Source organism: Polypterus senegalus, chromosome 16 (assembly GCF_016835505.1).
Source record: "Polypterus senegalus isolate Bchr_013 chromosome 16, ASM1683550v1, whole genome shotgun sequence".
NCBI lineage: Eukaryota > Metazoa > Chordata > Cladistia > Polypteriformes > Polypteridae > Polypterus > Polypterus senegalus.
In genome coordinates this window covers 8531341-8544838 of record NC_053169.1, presented here as the reverse complement: position 1 = coordinate 8544838, position 13498 = coordinate 8531341, and the positions used below count along the sequence as shown (strand labels likewise).

General features: G+C 42.0%; 1 protein-coding gene across 1 annotated transcript in view; it reads left to right on the top strand.

Moving 5' to 3' along the window:
- zmp:0000000760 (collagen alpha-1(IX) chain) overlaps positions 1-7734 on the top strand; it is a 73165-nt gene extending 65431 nt beyond the window's left edge. Inside the window, exons 26-27 of the mRNA XM_039738340.1 lie at positions 704-781; positions 6975-7734. Coding sequence (XP_039594274.1) covers positions 704-781; positions 6975-7216 — 320 coding nt within the window. The 3' untranslated portion in view covers positions 7217-7734. The remainder of the gene's footprint in view (positions 1-703; positions 782-6974) is intronic.
- Positions 7735-13498: the final 5764 nt, after the last annotated feature.

The following is a 13498-nucleotide window of genomic DNA, read 5'->3' as shown; positions in this document are numbered from 1 at the left end:
TTATCTGGACTGTTCTAAATTCAAGACCTCTCCTCTCAATTTCAAGCTTTTTCCACACTCTTCCTTTCTCTGCTTTGCTCTCTTCCTCCCTTTAGTAAGCCTTTTCCCCAAACTCTTCTCCATCTGTGCATGGTGTACTCTCTTGAGATCTTCTAGTTTCTTGCCAGACATACATAGTCACATCCTCACTACACACAGAAGATCATCCTTTTCTAGTACCTTCTTGGTGTACATGAACCAGAGAAATTTCCTCTTGTGCATTATTTGTATGAAAATGTGCTATATAAATAAATGTTGTTGTTTTTGTTGTACCCCCCCCACCAGGGCGCAGTGCTCACTCTCTTGCAATGATATCCATAAACAAGTGACCTCAGCATTCCCACAATGGCATATAAAGGCATTCAATGGAACTCTAATTTTGCCAGTCTGTTTATTTATTTTGTTTGTAGGTTTAAATACAGACATTTATCCCAGTGTTTTGCTACCATAGTGGTACTCATGTTCATTGCACCCCCATTGCCAGCCACATACCTTATCACACCTGATTTTCCTGTAGTATTTATTCATAGTAAATCAATGGGTTTGTTCAAGTACTTAAAGATGGTAAACCTTTTACAAATATGCAGGTTACCTTTTTATTTATTGGTATATTTTGATTGTTGGGGTGCTTAAAATAAAAAATATATATATTTTTTCATTTTAGGCGATGTTGGAGAACCAGGAGATAAGGGAGCTAAAGGCTATGGAATACCTGGCCATGTTGGTAATCAAGGACCAAGAGGTAAAGTATTCAGTTCGAATTTACATTTGGCTGTTTCAGGATTAGGTACAGTATTAGTGTAGCAGGTAGAGGTGAAGCCTCATATTGTTTGAAATTGGGGTTTGACCCTGAGCGATGGTGGGTGAATTCTGTACGGAGTTTATGTATTTTAATTGTATTTGCTTGGCTTTCCTTTGTATGCTCCAGTGTCATTCCCACAGTCCAGCAATTACATAGAATTACAAAATGAACTCTGCCCTATTTGAGTCTACCCTATAATAGTCTGGTGTTCTTCCCAGTGCAGGGGTCTCCCGCCTTCACTTTTGGCAGCTGGGAACAGCTCTGTTTTATTATGACCCTGGACTGCTTTAGAAAATGGATGGATAGATCATCAGGAGCTTTTAAAGTCATGATTTCAGGGATCTTTGCTTTTCTAAACAATTTATTAATAAAAACAAGTTTTTAAAGGAAATTAACAGGTGATTTAAGAATACCACTTAATTTTTTACTCTTGTGTGTGTCAAGCAGCATAGTAAATCCTTGAAAAATAAATGCTTTTTATTAAGATATGTTCATCTAGGCTTTTAGTTCAGAGAGAGAATTCAATTATAACAGGCACATACCAATTCAAAAAACAAAGAAACAGGTACAAATACAATACAATACAATTTATTTTTGTATAGCCCAAAATCACACAAGAAGTGTCGCAATGGGCTTTAACAGGCCCTGCCTTTTAACAGCCTTCCAGCCTTGACTCTCTAAGAAGACAAGGAAAATATCCCTTGTTGGGAAAAAAATGGAAGAAACCTTGGGAAAGGCAATTCAAAGAAACTGACTGACCCCTTTCCAGGTAGGTTAGGCATGCAGTGGGTGTCAAATAAAGAGGGTAAACACAACACAATACACAGAGCAGGAGACAAGTAATCCTCAATATAATAGTGGAATAGAAACATTACAAGTACAGAGCAGAATTTAACAGTAGATGATATCACATCACAGGATTTGGATTTGTTCAGAGTCCTGGAGACCTCGGCCATCAAGCTGCCTCCCCTATTGGCCATTCCACAGCTGAGTCAGCCAATCCGATGAAAGGACCTCTCTACCCAATTATTACTGCGATTCTCCATCAGAGATGAATCACAAATCACATATACAGTGTCCTCTGTAATGTTTGGGACAAAGACCCATCTCTCTTTGATTTGCCCCTCTGTGCCACAGTGTAAACAAATCAAATGTGATTTAAGTATATATTGCAGACATTCATTTAAGGGGATTTTTAGATATTTCGGTCACACAATGCTTTGTCTACACAGTCCCCTTCATTTTCTCTCACCATAATGTTTGAGACAATTGGTGCCACAGGTTTGTGATTCCTCAGGCAGGTTTCATGGCTTTATAGGTTACCTTGACTTGCTTGTGCCCCTTGAGTTTGTTGTTGCCATTGTTCAATATGAGGACAAGAGCTGTGCCAATGAAAGTCAAAAATAAGAATCAAACAAATCAAAAAATTTAGGATGACTGAAATCAACTGTCTGGAATATCATGAAGAAGAAAAGAACACACTGGTGAGCTCAATAATCACAAAGGGACTGGTAGGCCAAGGAAGACCTCCACTGCTGATGACAGGCTATGGTCAAGAAAATGCCCCAAACGCCTGTCGACAGATCAGAGACAGTCATCAGGAGGCAGATGTGAATGTGTTAGAGGCGACTAAACACAGAAAACTACATTAACTGAAACAGAAAGGCCACACTGCATGATGCAAACCACTAGTGAGCCTCAGAAACAGGATGACCAGATTACAACCCGTGAAAAGAGACTTCAAAGAGCCTGAAGAATTCTGGGAAAAGGTCTTGTGTACAGACGAAGCAAAGATGAACCTCATCAGTGTGACGGCAAGAGCAAAGTGTGGAGACAAGAAGAAATTGTCCAAGATCCAAAGCAGACCACCTCATCTGTTAAACATGATGCTAGGGGTGTTATGACTTGGGCATGTATGGCTGCCACAGGTCCTGGGCACACTTCTCTTCATTGATGAACTGCTGACGGTGGTGGCACAATGAATTGTGAGGTGTGTAGAAATATCTGATCTGCTCAAATTCCAATAAATGCCTCTAAACCCATTGGACTGTGCTTCATCCTACAAGAAGATGATGATCCCAACGCACTGCTGAGGCCATACAGGGGTTTATCAAAGCTACAAAATGGAAAATTCATGGTTTCCCAAGCCAGTCACCCAATGTAAATCCAGATGAACAGATCTTTCATATGGTGAAGAGAAAACGTAAGGGGACAAGCCCCCCGAAACAAGCAGGAGCTGAAGATGGCTGATTTGAGGCTTGGCAGAGACAGTACACCTTATGAGAAGGATTTAGGAGTCATAGTGGACTCTAAGGCATCGACTTCCTGACAGTGTTCAGAAGCCATTAAGAAGGCAAACAAAATGTCATGTTATATAGCGCCTTGATGTGATGAGTACAAGTCCCAGGAGGTTCTGCTCAAGCTTTATAACACACTGGTGAGGCCTCATCTGGAGTCCCGTGTGCAGTTTGGGTCTCCAGGCTACAAAAGGACATAACAGAACTAGAAAAGGTCCAGAGAAGAGCAACTAGGCTGATATCAGGGCTACAGGGGATGAGTGATGCAGAAAGATTAAAAGATCTGAGCTTTTTAACCATTTAATGTCAGTAAATGTAAAGTATTACACATAGGAAGTAAAAATGTGATGTTTGAATACACAATGGGAGGCCTGAAAATCAAAAGTATGCCTTATGAGTAGGACTTAGGAGTCATAGTGGACTTGACAGTATCAGCTACCTGACAGTGTTCAGATGCCATTAAGATGGCTTACAGACTGCCAGGTTATATAGCGCCTTGATGTGTCGAGTACAAGTCACAGAAGGTTTTGCTGAAGCTTTATAACACACTGCTGAGGCCTCATCTGGAGCCCTGTGTGCAGTTTGGGGTACCAGGCTACAAAAAGGACAAATCATCACTAGAAAAGGTCCAGAGAAAAGCGATGAAGCTGAGTCCAGGGCTACAGGGGATGAGTTATGAGGAAAGTTTAAAAGAGCTGAGCCTTTACAGTTTAAGTAAAAGAAGATTAAGAGGAGACCTGACTGAAGTGCTTAAAATGAGGAAGGGAATTAGTCCAGTGGATCGAGACGGTGACTTTAAAATGATCAAGAGCACGGGGACACAGTTGGAAACTTGTGAAGGGTAAATTTCACATAGACATTAGGAAGTTTTTCTTTTCACAAAGAACGATAGACGCTTGGAATAAGCGACCAAGTACTGTGGTGGATAGTAAGACTTTAGGGACTTTCAAAACTCAACTTAATGTTTTTTTGGAAGAAATAAGGGGATAGGACTAGTGGGCTTTTGTTGGGCTGAATGGCCTGTTCTCATCCAGATTGTTCTAATGATCTAAGCATCACCAGAGAAGAGCCAAGTAGTGTGGTAGACTGTAACTTTCAAAACTCAACTTAATGTCTTTTTGGAAGACATAAGTCATTTATTTTATTATTCACATTTGTGTAGATCAAGGGGGTCAAACTAAATTTAATTCAAGGCCAGAAATAACACTTTATGTACCTAAGACAGGCCAACTACTGCCACATTCTCTTTACTGTCAAGACACACTGGTTCCTCTCCGCTCATCACAATCCTGTTTTGTGCCTCACTTCTCTCCTGAAACTGTCTACCCTCATAACATTTTATTTAATGAGTTAGGAAAGCTACCAGGGGTCACGGGACCGAAATCAGTCTAACGTCAGCTTATAAACTTGAGGGAGAGCAGCAGTCAGGAGGAGCTAAAGCAAAGTGTGTCCGTTGACACCTGCATTACTTAGTTTTCATGTCTGACCAAATTTAAAACCAAGTGTTAACATGCCAATGATGGACCACACAACCTACATTCAGAGCTCGTCAGCAAAGGATAGAAATCACATTCAACAAGATTTAAAATGCAAATGTGTTTTCTCTCCGCGTAAAACTACCAAGTCAGTGGAAAAGTAAAAGCAATTGTGTGGGCATGTGTCAGTAGTCAGGCAACCCAACAGAAAGCTGGCCAGTCCTGACATCTGTATGGCTTTAAAAATGTGAGAACAGTGTCAGAACCAGGGTGTGTGAAGATGGGCCTACCATCTCTTTGACGAGACTGTCGCCTCTTCAGCATCATATGAAACGCTCAAGTTTTTTGTGGCAGTGTGGCATGTCACCCTCTTTTGCGGTCAGTTTCCATTCTAACTACAGGCTGCAGTGCACGCTGCAGCACAGATGAATATGAGTGGACATTGGAGACGCTTTTTAAACCTTGTGGCTGAGTCGTGGAATAACAGGAAGTCAAAACGTAAGAACAGTCAGGACACCAGCCGGGTCGTCCCATTTAATAATATCAGTCAACTTAAACTTGTGCCTTTATGGCTTCAAAATTCAGCTTGTGCGGGCAAATCAACAAAAGCACAGAAGCAAGAACTTTGGTTGTCAAGATTAGGGTCTTTCAGGGAGCACCATCTGGGGGTCTGCTTTATTCACAAAAGATGCCTCCTTCTAGACGGCCGGGCTTCTTATGTTGCATGGATTGGATGGTTGGGGCTGAGGGCTGTAAATGGGTGGTTTCTCAGAGCTGTGGGAAGAGAAGGAGAAAAACTTATTAGCAGCAGCAGCGCCCCTCTCATCCTGGAGGGTTATTACATGCTTTTGAGGAGATCCTCGGACGCAAATGTGTGACAACCTTTATTAAGCGATTCAGGTCAGCAAAATGAGGTACCTTTGCTTTGAAATGTATTAATTTACTTTTTATCTGGCACTTTCTATATTAACCAAATAGTTATAAATTATAGTTGCGGCCAAAAGTTTTGAGAATGACCCAAGTGTTGGTGTTCACAGTTTGCTGCTTCAGTGTTTTTAGATGTTTGTGTCAGATGTTTCTCTGGTACACTGAAGTAGAATTACAAGCAGTTCAGAAGTTTCAAAGGCTTTTATTGACAATGACATGAAGTTTACGCACAGAGTCCATATTTGCAGTGTTGGCCCTTCTTTCTTTTTCAAGACCTCTGCAATTCGCCCTGGTATACTGGCACTTAACTTCTGGGCCAAATCCTGACAGATGGCAGCTGTCCATTCTTGTATAATCAGAATTGGTGGGTTTTTGTTTGCCCACTCACCTCTTGACCACAAGTTCTCAATGGGATTAAAGGTCTGAGGAGTTTCCTGGCCATGGGCCCCAAATGTTTTGTTCCCTGAGCCACTTAGGTCTCCCTTTTGCCTTATGGCCCGGTGCTCCATCATGTTGGTCACCAAACTATTGTTGGATGGTTGTGAGAAGTTGCTCTCGGAGGATGTTTTGGTCCCATTCTTTATTCATGGCTGTGTTCTTAGGCTGAATTGTGAGTGAACCCACTGTTTTGACTGAGAAACAATCCCACGTGACATGAATGGTCTCAGGATGCTTTACTGTTGGCATGACACAGGACTGATGGTAGTGCCGCTCACCTTTTCTTTTATTCTGGATGCCCCAAACAATCAGAAAGGAGATTCATCAGAGAAAATGACTTTCCCCCAGCAGTCCTCAGGAGTCCAAACTCTGTACCTTTTTCACAATATCATTCTGTCCCTGATGGCTTCTTTGCTGTCCTTCATGACACCCACCAGGCCACCCTCCAAACATCTTCACCTCACTCACATCTGCCTGCTGCCATTCCTGAGCCAGCTCTGCCCTGGTGGTGCCCACAGCTGAATCAAATTTAAGAGATTGTCCTGGCGCTTGCTGGACTTTCTTGGGCATCCCGAAGCCTTCTTTACCTCGCTATTCCAACTCAATCAGTGAGACAGAGGGACCTCCAGCCTGAGTGAATGAGATGATCACTGAAATGACATCAGCAGGTCCTTTTGTGGCAGGGCTGACATGCAGTGTTTTTTTTGGGATGAAGTTCATTTTCATGGCAAAGGGAGACTTTTGTAATTCAATGCACTTCATCAGATCACTCTTCAGAACATTCTGGAGTCGATGCCATCATAAAAACCTAGGCAGCACACTTTGTGAAAATTCGTATTTGTGTCAATCTCAAAACTTTGACCACTACCGTAGACACTTTATGAATTTATTTTAATCAATCAGATTCTGTGTCTATCCTGAATAAAGTAATTATTAAAAATAAACACAGTCACATGAGAGAAATACTTTTTTTTTCCTTTTTTAACAAAACAATAGGAAAACGAGGAAGAACCGGGACAGTATTTGACGGCCAGCCAGGTCATCAGGGACCCCGTGGACACCCAGGCCAGCCTGGCTTGAGAGGATACCCAGGACTCCGTGGTGCTCCAGGAATTTGTATGGCCTCTGGATGTGAGATGAACAATGCAACTGAAAGTACCGGGGCAGAGACCCCTCAAAGAGGGCCAAGACCTTCGACCCCTCAAAGAGGGCCAAGGCCTTCATTCCAGCGCACTTAGAGCCTGAGTCATATCTACACTCATTTAAATACAAAATCTGATGGTTTTTCTATTACTGGAAAATACTCATGTGCAGGGAATAACTGCTGAACATATTTGCAGCTAGTAACAATAGCAGAACGAAGGAGATGTCATGACAGTGTCCACTTACTCACACAATCGCTTCTCCAGCCAAGTCCAGTATCCTAATTTCTACCATTTGGTGGGTAAAGTTTTGCCGACGACTGGCTATTTGAAAACTCTTTATTTTATGTAAGGTCTGAGTCCTTTAAGGAAACCATATAATTAAACAATAAAGTGTTACAATTTGGAAATGTAAAAATGTTCTTGATGTTACTGAAATCTGACAACTCAGCCTGTAATAAAATGGTAAATACAAATATGTGATGTCAAAAAAAAAAAAGACAAATCTGTTGTTTTTAATAAAATTCCAAAACCCTTTTATTTGTTTTCCTTAAAGGGATTAACATCATTGTCTGGTGTCATTCGACATATTATTATAAAAAAAGTATAAGACGGTCCCGAGCCCCTGAACTGGATTAAGCAGATAGATTTTAGAGTGACAGCTTGTTACTCTTCCGGAACTGGGAGTACACTGGAGATGTACAGTGGTGTGCAAAAGTATTCACCCCCCTTGAAAGTCATCCTCTTTTTATGCTTGACAAACATTTTGTGTATTGTTCCATTCAGTATTAGTAATACAAACTCTTAAGATGTAACAATACATTTCCAAAGTCCAAATAAAGCCATTTACTGTGGATATTTAAATAATTAATCATAATTAAATTATTAAATGTATTAATAATAATAATTTAATAATAATGTAAGAGATCTGCTCTAGAGAGGAGCGGAATGAAGGTCAGTAGGACCACCAAGACAGAATCCATGTGTGTGAATGAGAGGAGGTCAGTGGAATGGTGAGGATGAGGCAGGAAGTAGAGTTGGTGAAGATGGATGAGTTTAAATACTTGGGATCAACAGTACAGAGTAACGGGGATGGTGGAAGAGAAGTGAAGAAGAGAGTTCAGCAGAGTGGAGTGGGTGGAGAAGAGTGACAGGAGTGATTTGTGACAGACGGGTATCAGCAAGAGTGACAGGGAAGGTCTACAGGACAGTAGTGAGACCAGCTATGTTATATGGGCTGGAGACGGTGGCACAGGAGACAGAGCTGGAGGTGGCAGAGTTAAAGATGTTAAGATTGGCATTGGGAGTGACAAGAATGGACAGGCTTAGAAATGAGGACATTAGAGAGTCAGCTCAGGTGGGAGACAAAGTCAGAGAGGCGAGATGGCGTTGGTGTGGACATGTGCAGAGGAGAGATGCTGGGTAAATTGGGAGAAGGATGCTAAGGATAGAGCTACCAGGGAAGAGGAGAAGAGGAAGGCCTAAGAGAAGGTTTATGGATGTGGTGAGAGAAGACATGCAGGTGATGAGGGTGACAGAGCAAGATGGAGAGGACAGGAAGAGATGGAAGAAAATGATCTGCTGTGGCAACCCCTAATGGGAGCTGCCAAAAGAAGAAGACGACTGTGGATATTTAACTGAAGAAAACTAACTCCAAACTTTATATTTGCTTAAGTATTCAAGCCCTTCACATTCACACTTTATTAAGACCCCTCTTGCTGCAATAACAGCCTCCATTCTTTTCAGTGTGTAAGTATATCCCAGTGTTGCTCATTGTTTACGTGTGATTCTTCCTCGTTCTTCTTGTCAGAATTGACTGAGCTCCTCTAGGTTGGTGGACTGGTGCCTCTGGATTGCAGATTTCAAATTGTGCCACAGATTCTCAAGGCTTTGACTACTTGGCCATTCCAAAATGTTCACTTTCTGTTTCTGAGCCACTCCAGTGTCACTTTGGCCTTCTGCTTAGGGTCATTGTCATGGTGAAAGATGAATCTTGTTCTGAGCGACAGTAGGTTCATAGCAGACTGAACAAGTTCTCCTACTATGTTGTGTGGTATGTGTGTCCATCCATTGACTTTGACAAGATTTCCAGTCACAGCACATGAAAAGCATCCCCATAGCATGATGATGCTGTCACCTCCATATCTCACCATAGACAAGGCATTTCTTGAGGTGTGGGCGCTGTTAGTTTTACATCACACATACCTCTTTGGCCAAAAAGTTCGATTTTGGTCTTATGGGACCATTAAACCTTCTCCCACATCTTAACTGGGTTTCTCTCATGCTTTGTAGCAAATGCCATACCTGCTGTTTTGGGGGTCTTCTTAAGGATTGGCTTCTTTCTTGCTACCCGGATCTGTCTGTCTATCTATCTATCTACCCTGATAGATAGATAGATAGATAGATAGATAGATAGATAGATAGATAGATAGATAGATAGATAGATAGATAGATAGATAGATAGATATGAAAGGCACTATATAATAGATAGATAGATAGATAGATAGATAGATAGATAGATAGATAGATAGATAGATAGATATGAAAGGCACTATATAATAGATAGATAGATAGATAGATAGATAGATAGATAGATAGATAGATAGATAGAAAGGCACTATATAATAGATAGATAGATAGATAGATAGATAGATAGATAGATAGATAGATAGATAGATATGAAAGGCACTATATGATAGATAGATAGATAGATAGATAGATAGATAGATAGATAGATAGATAGATAGATAGATAGATAGATAGATAGATAGATAGATAGATAGATAGATAGATAGATAGATAGTGCATCCGGAAAGTATTCACAGCGCTTCATCACTTTCTCCACATTTTTTTATGTCACAGCCTTATTCCAAAATGGATTAAATTCATTTTTTTCCTCCGAATTCTACACACAACACCCCATAATGACAACGTGAAAAAAGTTTACTTGAGGTTTTTGCAAATTTATTAAAAATAAAAAAACTGAGAAATCCCATGTCCATAAGTATTCCCAGCCTTTGCCATGAAGCTCCAAATTGAGTTCAGGTCCATCCTGTTTCCCCTGATCATCCTTGAGATGTTTCTGCAGCTTCATTGGAGTCCACCTGTGGTCAATTCAGTTGACTGGACATGATTTGGAAAGGCACACACCTGTCTATAGAAGGTCCCACAGTTGACAGTTCATGTCAGAGCACAAACCAAGCATGAAGTCAAAGGAATTGTCTGTAGACCTCCGAGACAGGATTGTCTCAAGGCACAAATCTGGTGAAGGTTACAGAAAAATTTCTGCTGCTTTGAAGGTCCCAGTGAGCCCAGTGGCCTCCATCATCTGTAAGTGGAAGAAGTTCAAAACCACCAGGACTCTTCCTGGAGCTGGCCGGCCATCTAAACTGAGCGATCGGGGGAGAAGGGCCTTAGTCAGGGAGGTGACCAAGAAACTGATGGTCACTCTGTCAGAGCTCCAGAGGTCCTCTGTGGAGAGAGGAGAACCTTCAAGAAGGACAACCATCTCTGCAGCAATCCACCAGTCAGGCCTGTATGGTAGAGTGGCCAGAGGAAGCCACTCCTTAGTAAAAGGCACATGGCAGCCCACCTGGAGTTTGCCAAAAGGCACCTGAAGGACTCTCAGACCATGAGAAACAAAATTCTCTGGTCTGATGAGACAAAGATTGAACTCTTTGGTGTGAATGCTAGGAGTCACGTTTGGAGGAAACCAAGCACCGCTCATCACCAGTCCAATACCATCCTACAGTGAAGCATGGTGGTGGCAGCATCATGCTGTGGGGAGCAGGAACTGGAAGACTAGTCAGGATAAAGAGAAAGATGACTGCAGCAATGTACAGAGACATCCTGGATGAAAACCTGCTCCAGAGCGCTCTTGACCTCAGACTGGGGCGACGGTTCATCTTTCAGCAGGACAACCACCCTAAGGACACAGCCAAGATATCAAAGGAGTGGCTTCAGGACAACTCTGTGAATGTCCTTGAGTGGCCCAGACTTGAATCTGATTGAACATCTCTGGAGATCTTAAAATGGCTGTGCACCGACGCTTCCCATCCAACCTGATGGAGCTTGAGAGGTGCTGCCAAGAGGAATGGGCGAGACTGGCCAAGGATAGGTGTGCCAAGCTTGTGGCATCAGATTCAAAAAGACTTGAGGCTGGAATTGCTGCCAAAGGTGCATCGACAAAGTATTGAGCAAAGGCTGTGAATACTTATGGACATGGGATTTCTCCGTTTTTATTTTTAATAAATTTGCAAAAACCTCCAGTAAACTTTTTTCATGTTGTCATTATGGGGTGTTGTGTGTAGAATTCTGAGGAAAAAATGAATTGAATCCATTTTGGAATAAGGCTGTAACATAACAAATGTGGAAAAAGTGATGAAGCGCTGTGAATACTTTCCGGATGCACTGTAGATAGATAGATAGATAGATAATGAAATGCACTATATAATAGACAGACAGACAGACAGACAGACAGACAGATAGATAGATAGATAGATAGATAGATAGATAGATAGATAGATAGATAGATAGATAGATAGATAGATAGATAGGACACATGGATTGTAGTTTATGAATCCCAAGATAATGAATACAGTCTTACAAAGACACACACACGTACGCACACACGCACTTCTCTCCCTTCCATCCCCTCTTTAAAACAGACCAGTAATTCTGCACTACTGAAAGTGACCGGCAGAGGTCACCAGAGGCACAGCTAATGCAATGCAGACTTTGCCTTCGCCATACAAGAAAAGCAGAAAACGTTAAGGGAGTTGAAGTTAGAAAACCAAGTAATAAAAAGTGATAACCAATAAATGTATAAATAAGAATATTGTATTAATGAAATTCTTGTAAGTTGATGAAAATGTAATGTTCCTGGCGGTGAAAGTCACAGAAGCGCACAAATTGATTCTTCCTACCTACAGAGTAGTCACATTAGGGTCAGGTGTAATTTACAAAAGTGTTAATAGCTTCGGCCTAAAATCAAGAAAACAGCTTCATATTTCATTACCCGATGGCAATAAGGATGTAAATGTACCGTTTGTTCCTACTTTGGCACTGAAGCATTAAGACCACACAGGCTCCATCAGGACTAAATGGAAAACGCCGGCTGTTCCAAGGCGCCCGTCTGCCAGGTGAACCGGTGCCATGGCTGCTTTGCTTTAAGGTTTCGTGTACTCCGTGAAGGAACTGCATGAGGTTCTTTAACTCTACAAAGTCCTTCATTGTGTTTTTTCAGTTTGTGGTCTGCTACATATAAAAGAACTGGGGATTTTCACAGTCTACAATCTTGAAAATGATTAAGCAGATCTGATAATGGATGGATGTATTAGTTTATTATAACGTTATGAACAGACGGGCCCACAGGCTTAAAGGGCATCAGTGGGTTATAACTTTGGGGACGGGGCGAACGTCTTGAATTTCTGTTTGAAGTTGGTGACATGTTAAATAAGGTAAAAGCGCCACCTGGTGGTACACCAACACGCCTTTAAGGGGAAAGACCCGCTGCAAACCAAGACCACCTTATCTGCTGGCATTACAGACGCCCCCGTCTGCGCGACCGATGTGATCTTCACATTGAATTTCCAGGGTATGACGCTCACAGCGAGTGCCCAAGCAGCAGTGCCCGACCAGGTTGGCTATCTCGCTAAATTGAGCTAACTGGCATGAGGTGAACCCCAATAGCCTGAATGGACTCCATGTCTCCCATGTCCACATATGACAGTCGGGAATGAGAATCCAGATCGGAAAAAGACAGTTAAACCAAAGAGAAGGAGGCAGCGTCAGAAACAGTGAAGTCCACAGACCGGCGTCCTCCGCACACATTAAAACTCCTTTGATCCCCCACAGTAGTTTCCGCCCTCCATTGCTGTGTCTTCGGATTTGTCGTGCATTTGAAACAAAACCGCGCTAACCAGAAATCTTGGAAAACATTCCGAAAAAGCCAGCGACTGATTGTCTAATGACATGTTAGCGGTTCAAATCCCACATGTGCACTCCGATTCCAAACCGAGGAGCACATAAATATGAAGTGGAACAAGAGCTTGAAAAGGAATGGAGAAAAACGGGGGGCACACTGGGGAACAAGGTGGTCTTTAGACTCCGAGGATCAGCCTTCTCAGTTTATAATACAGAGGTTTAATGCAATCATTTACACATTCAGCAAATGCTACACGGCAGACTGCGGGACCTGCACGGGCTCATCAGATGAGGGAAGCAGGGGTGATGTATAATCAGAGCCACTAGGGGGCGGCGTGAGCCTCTGCGAGATCAGCTAGGAGACTCAAAGATTAATAAAGGGACATTAATGTCACATATGGGGACTCCAGTGGAATTCTAACTTGAATGCGCAAAATGTCAGCACTTTCTGTC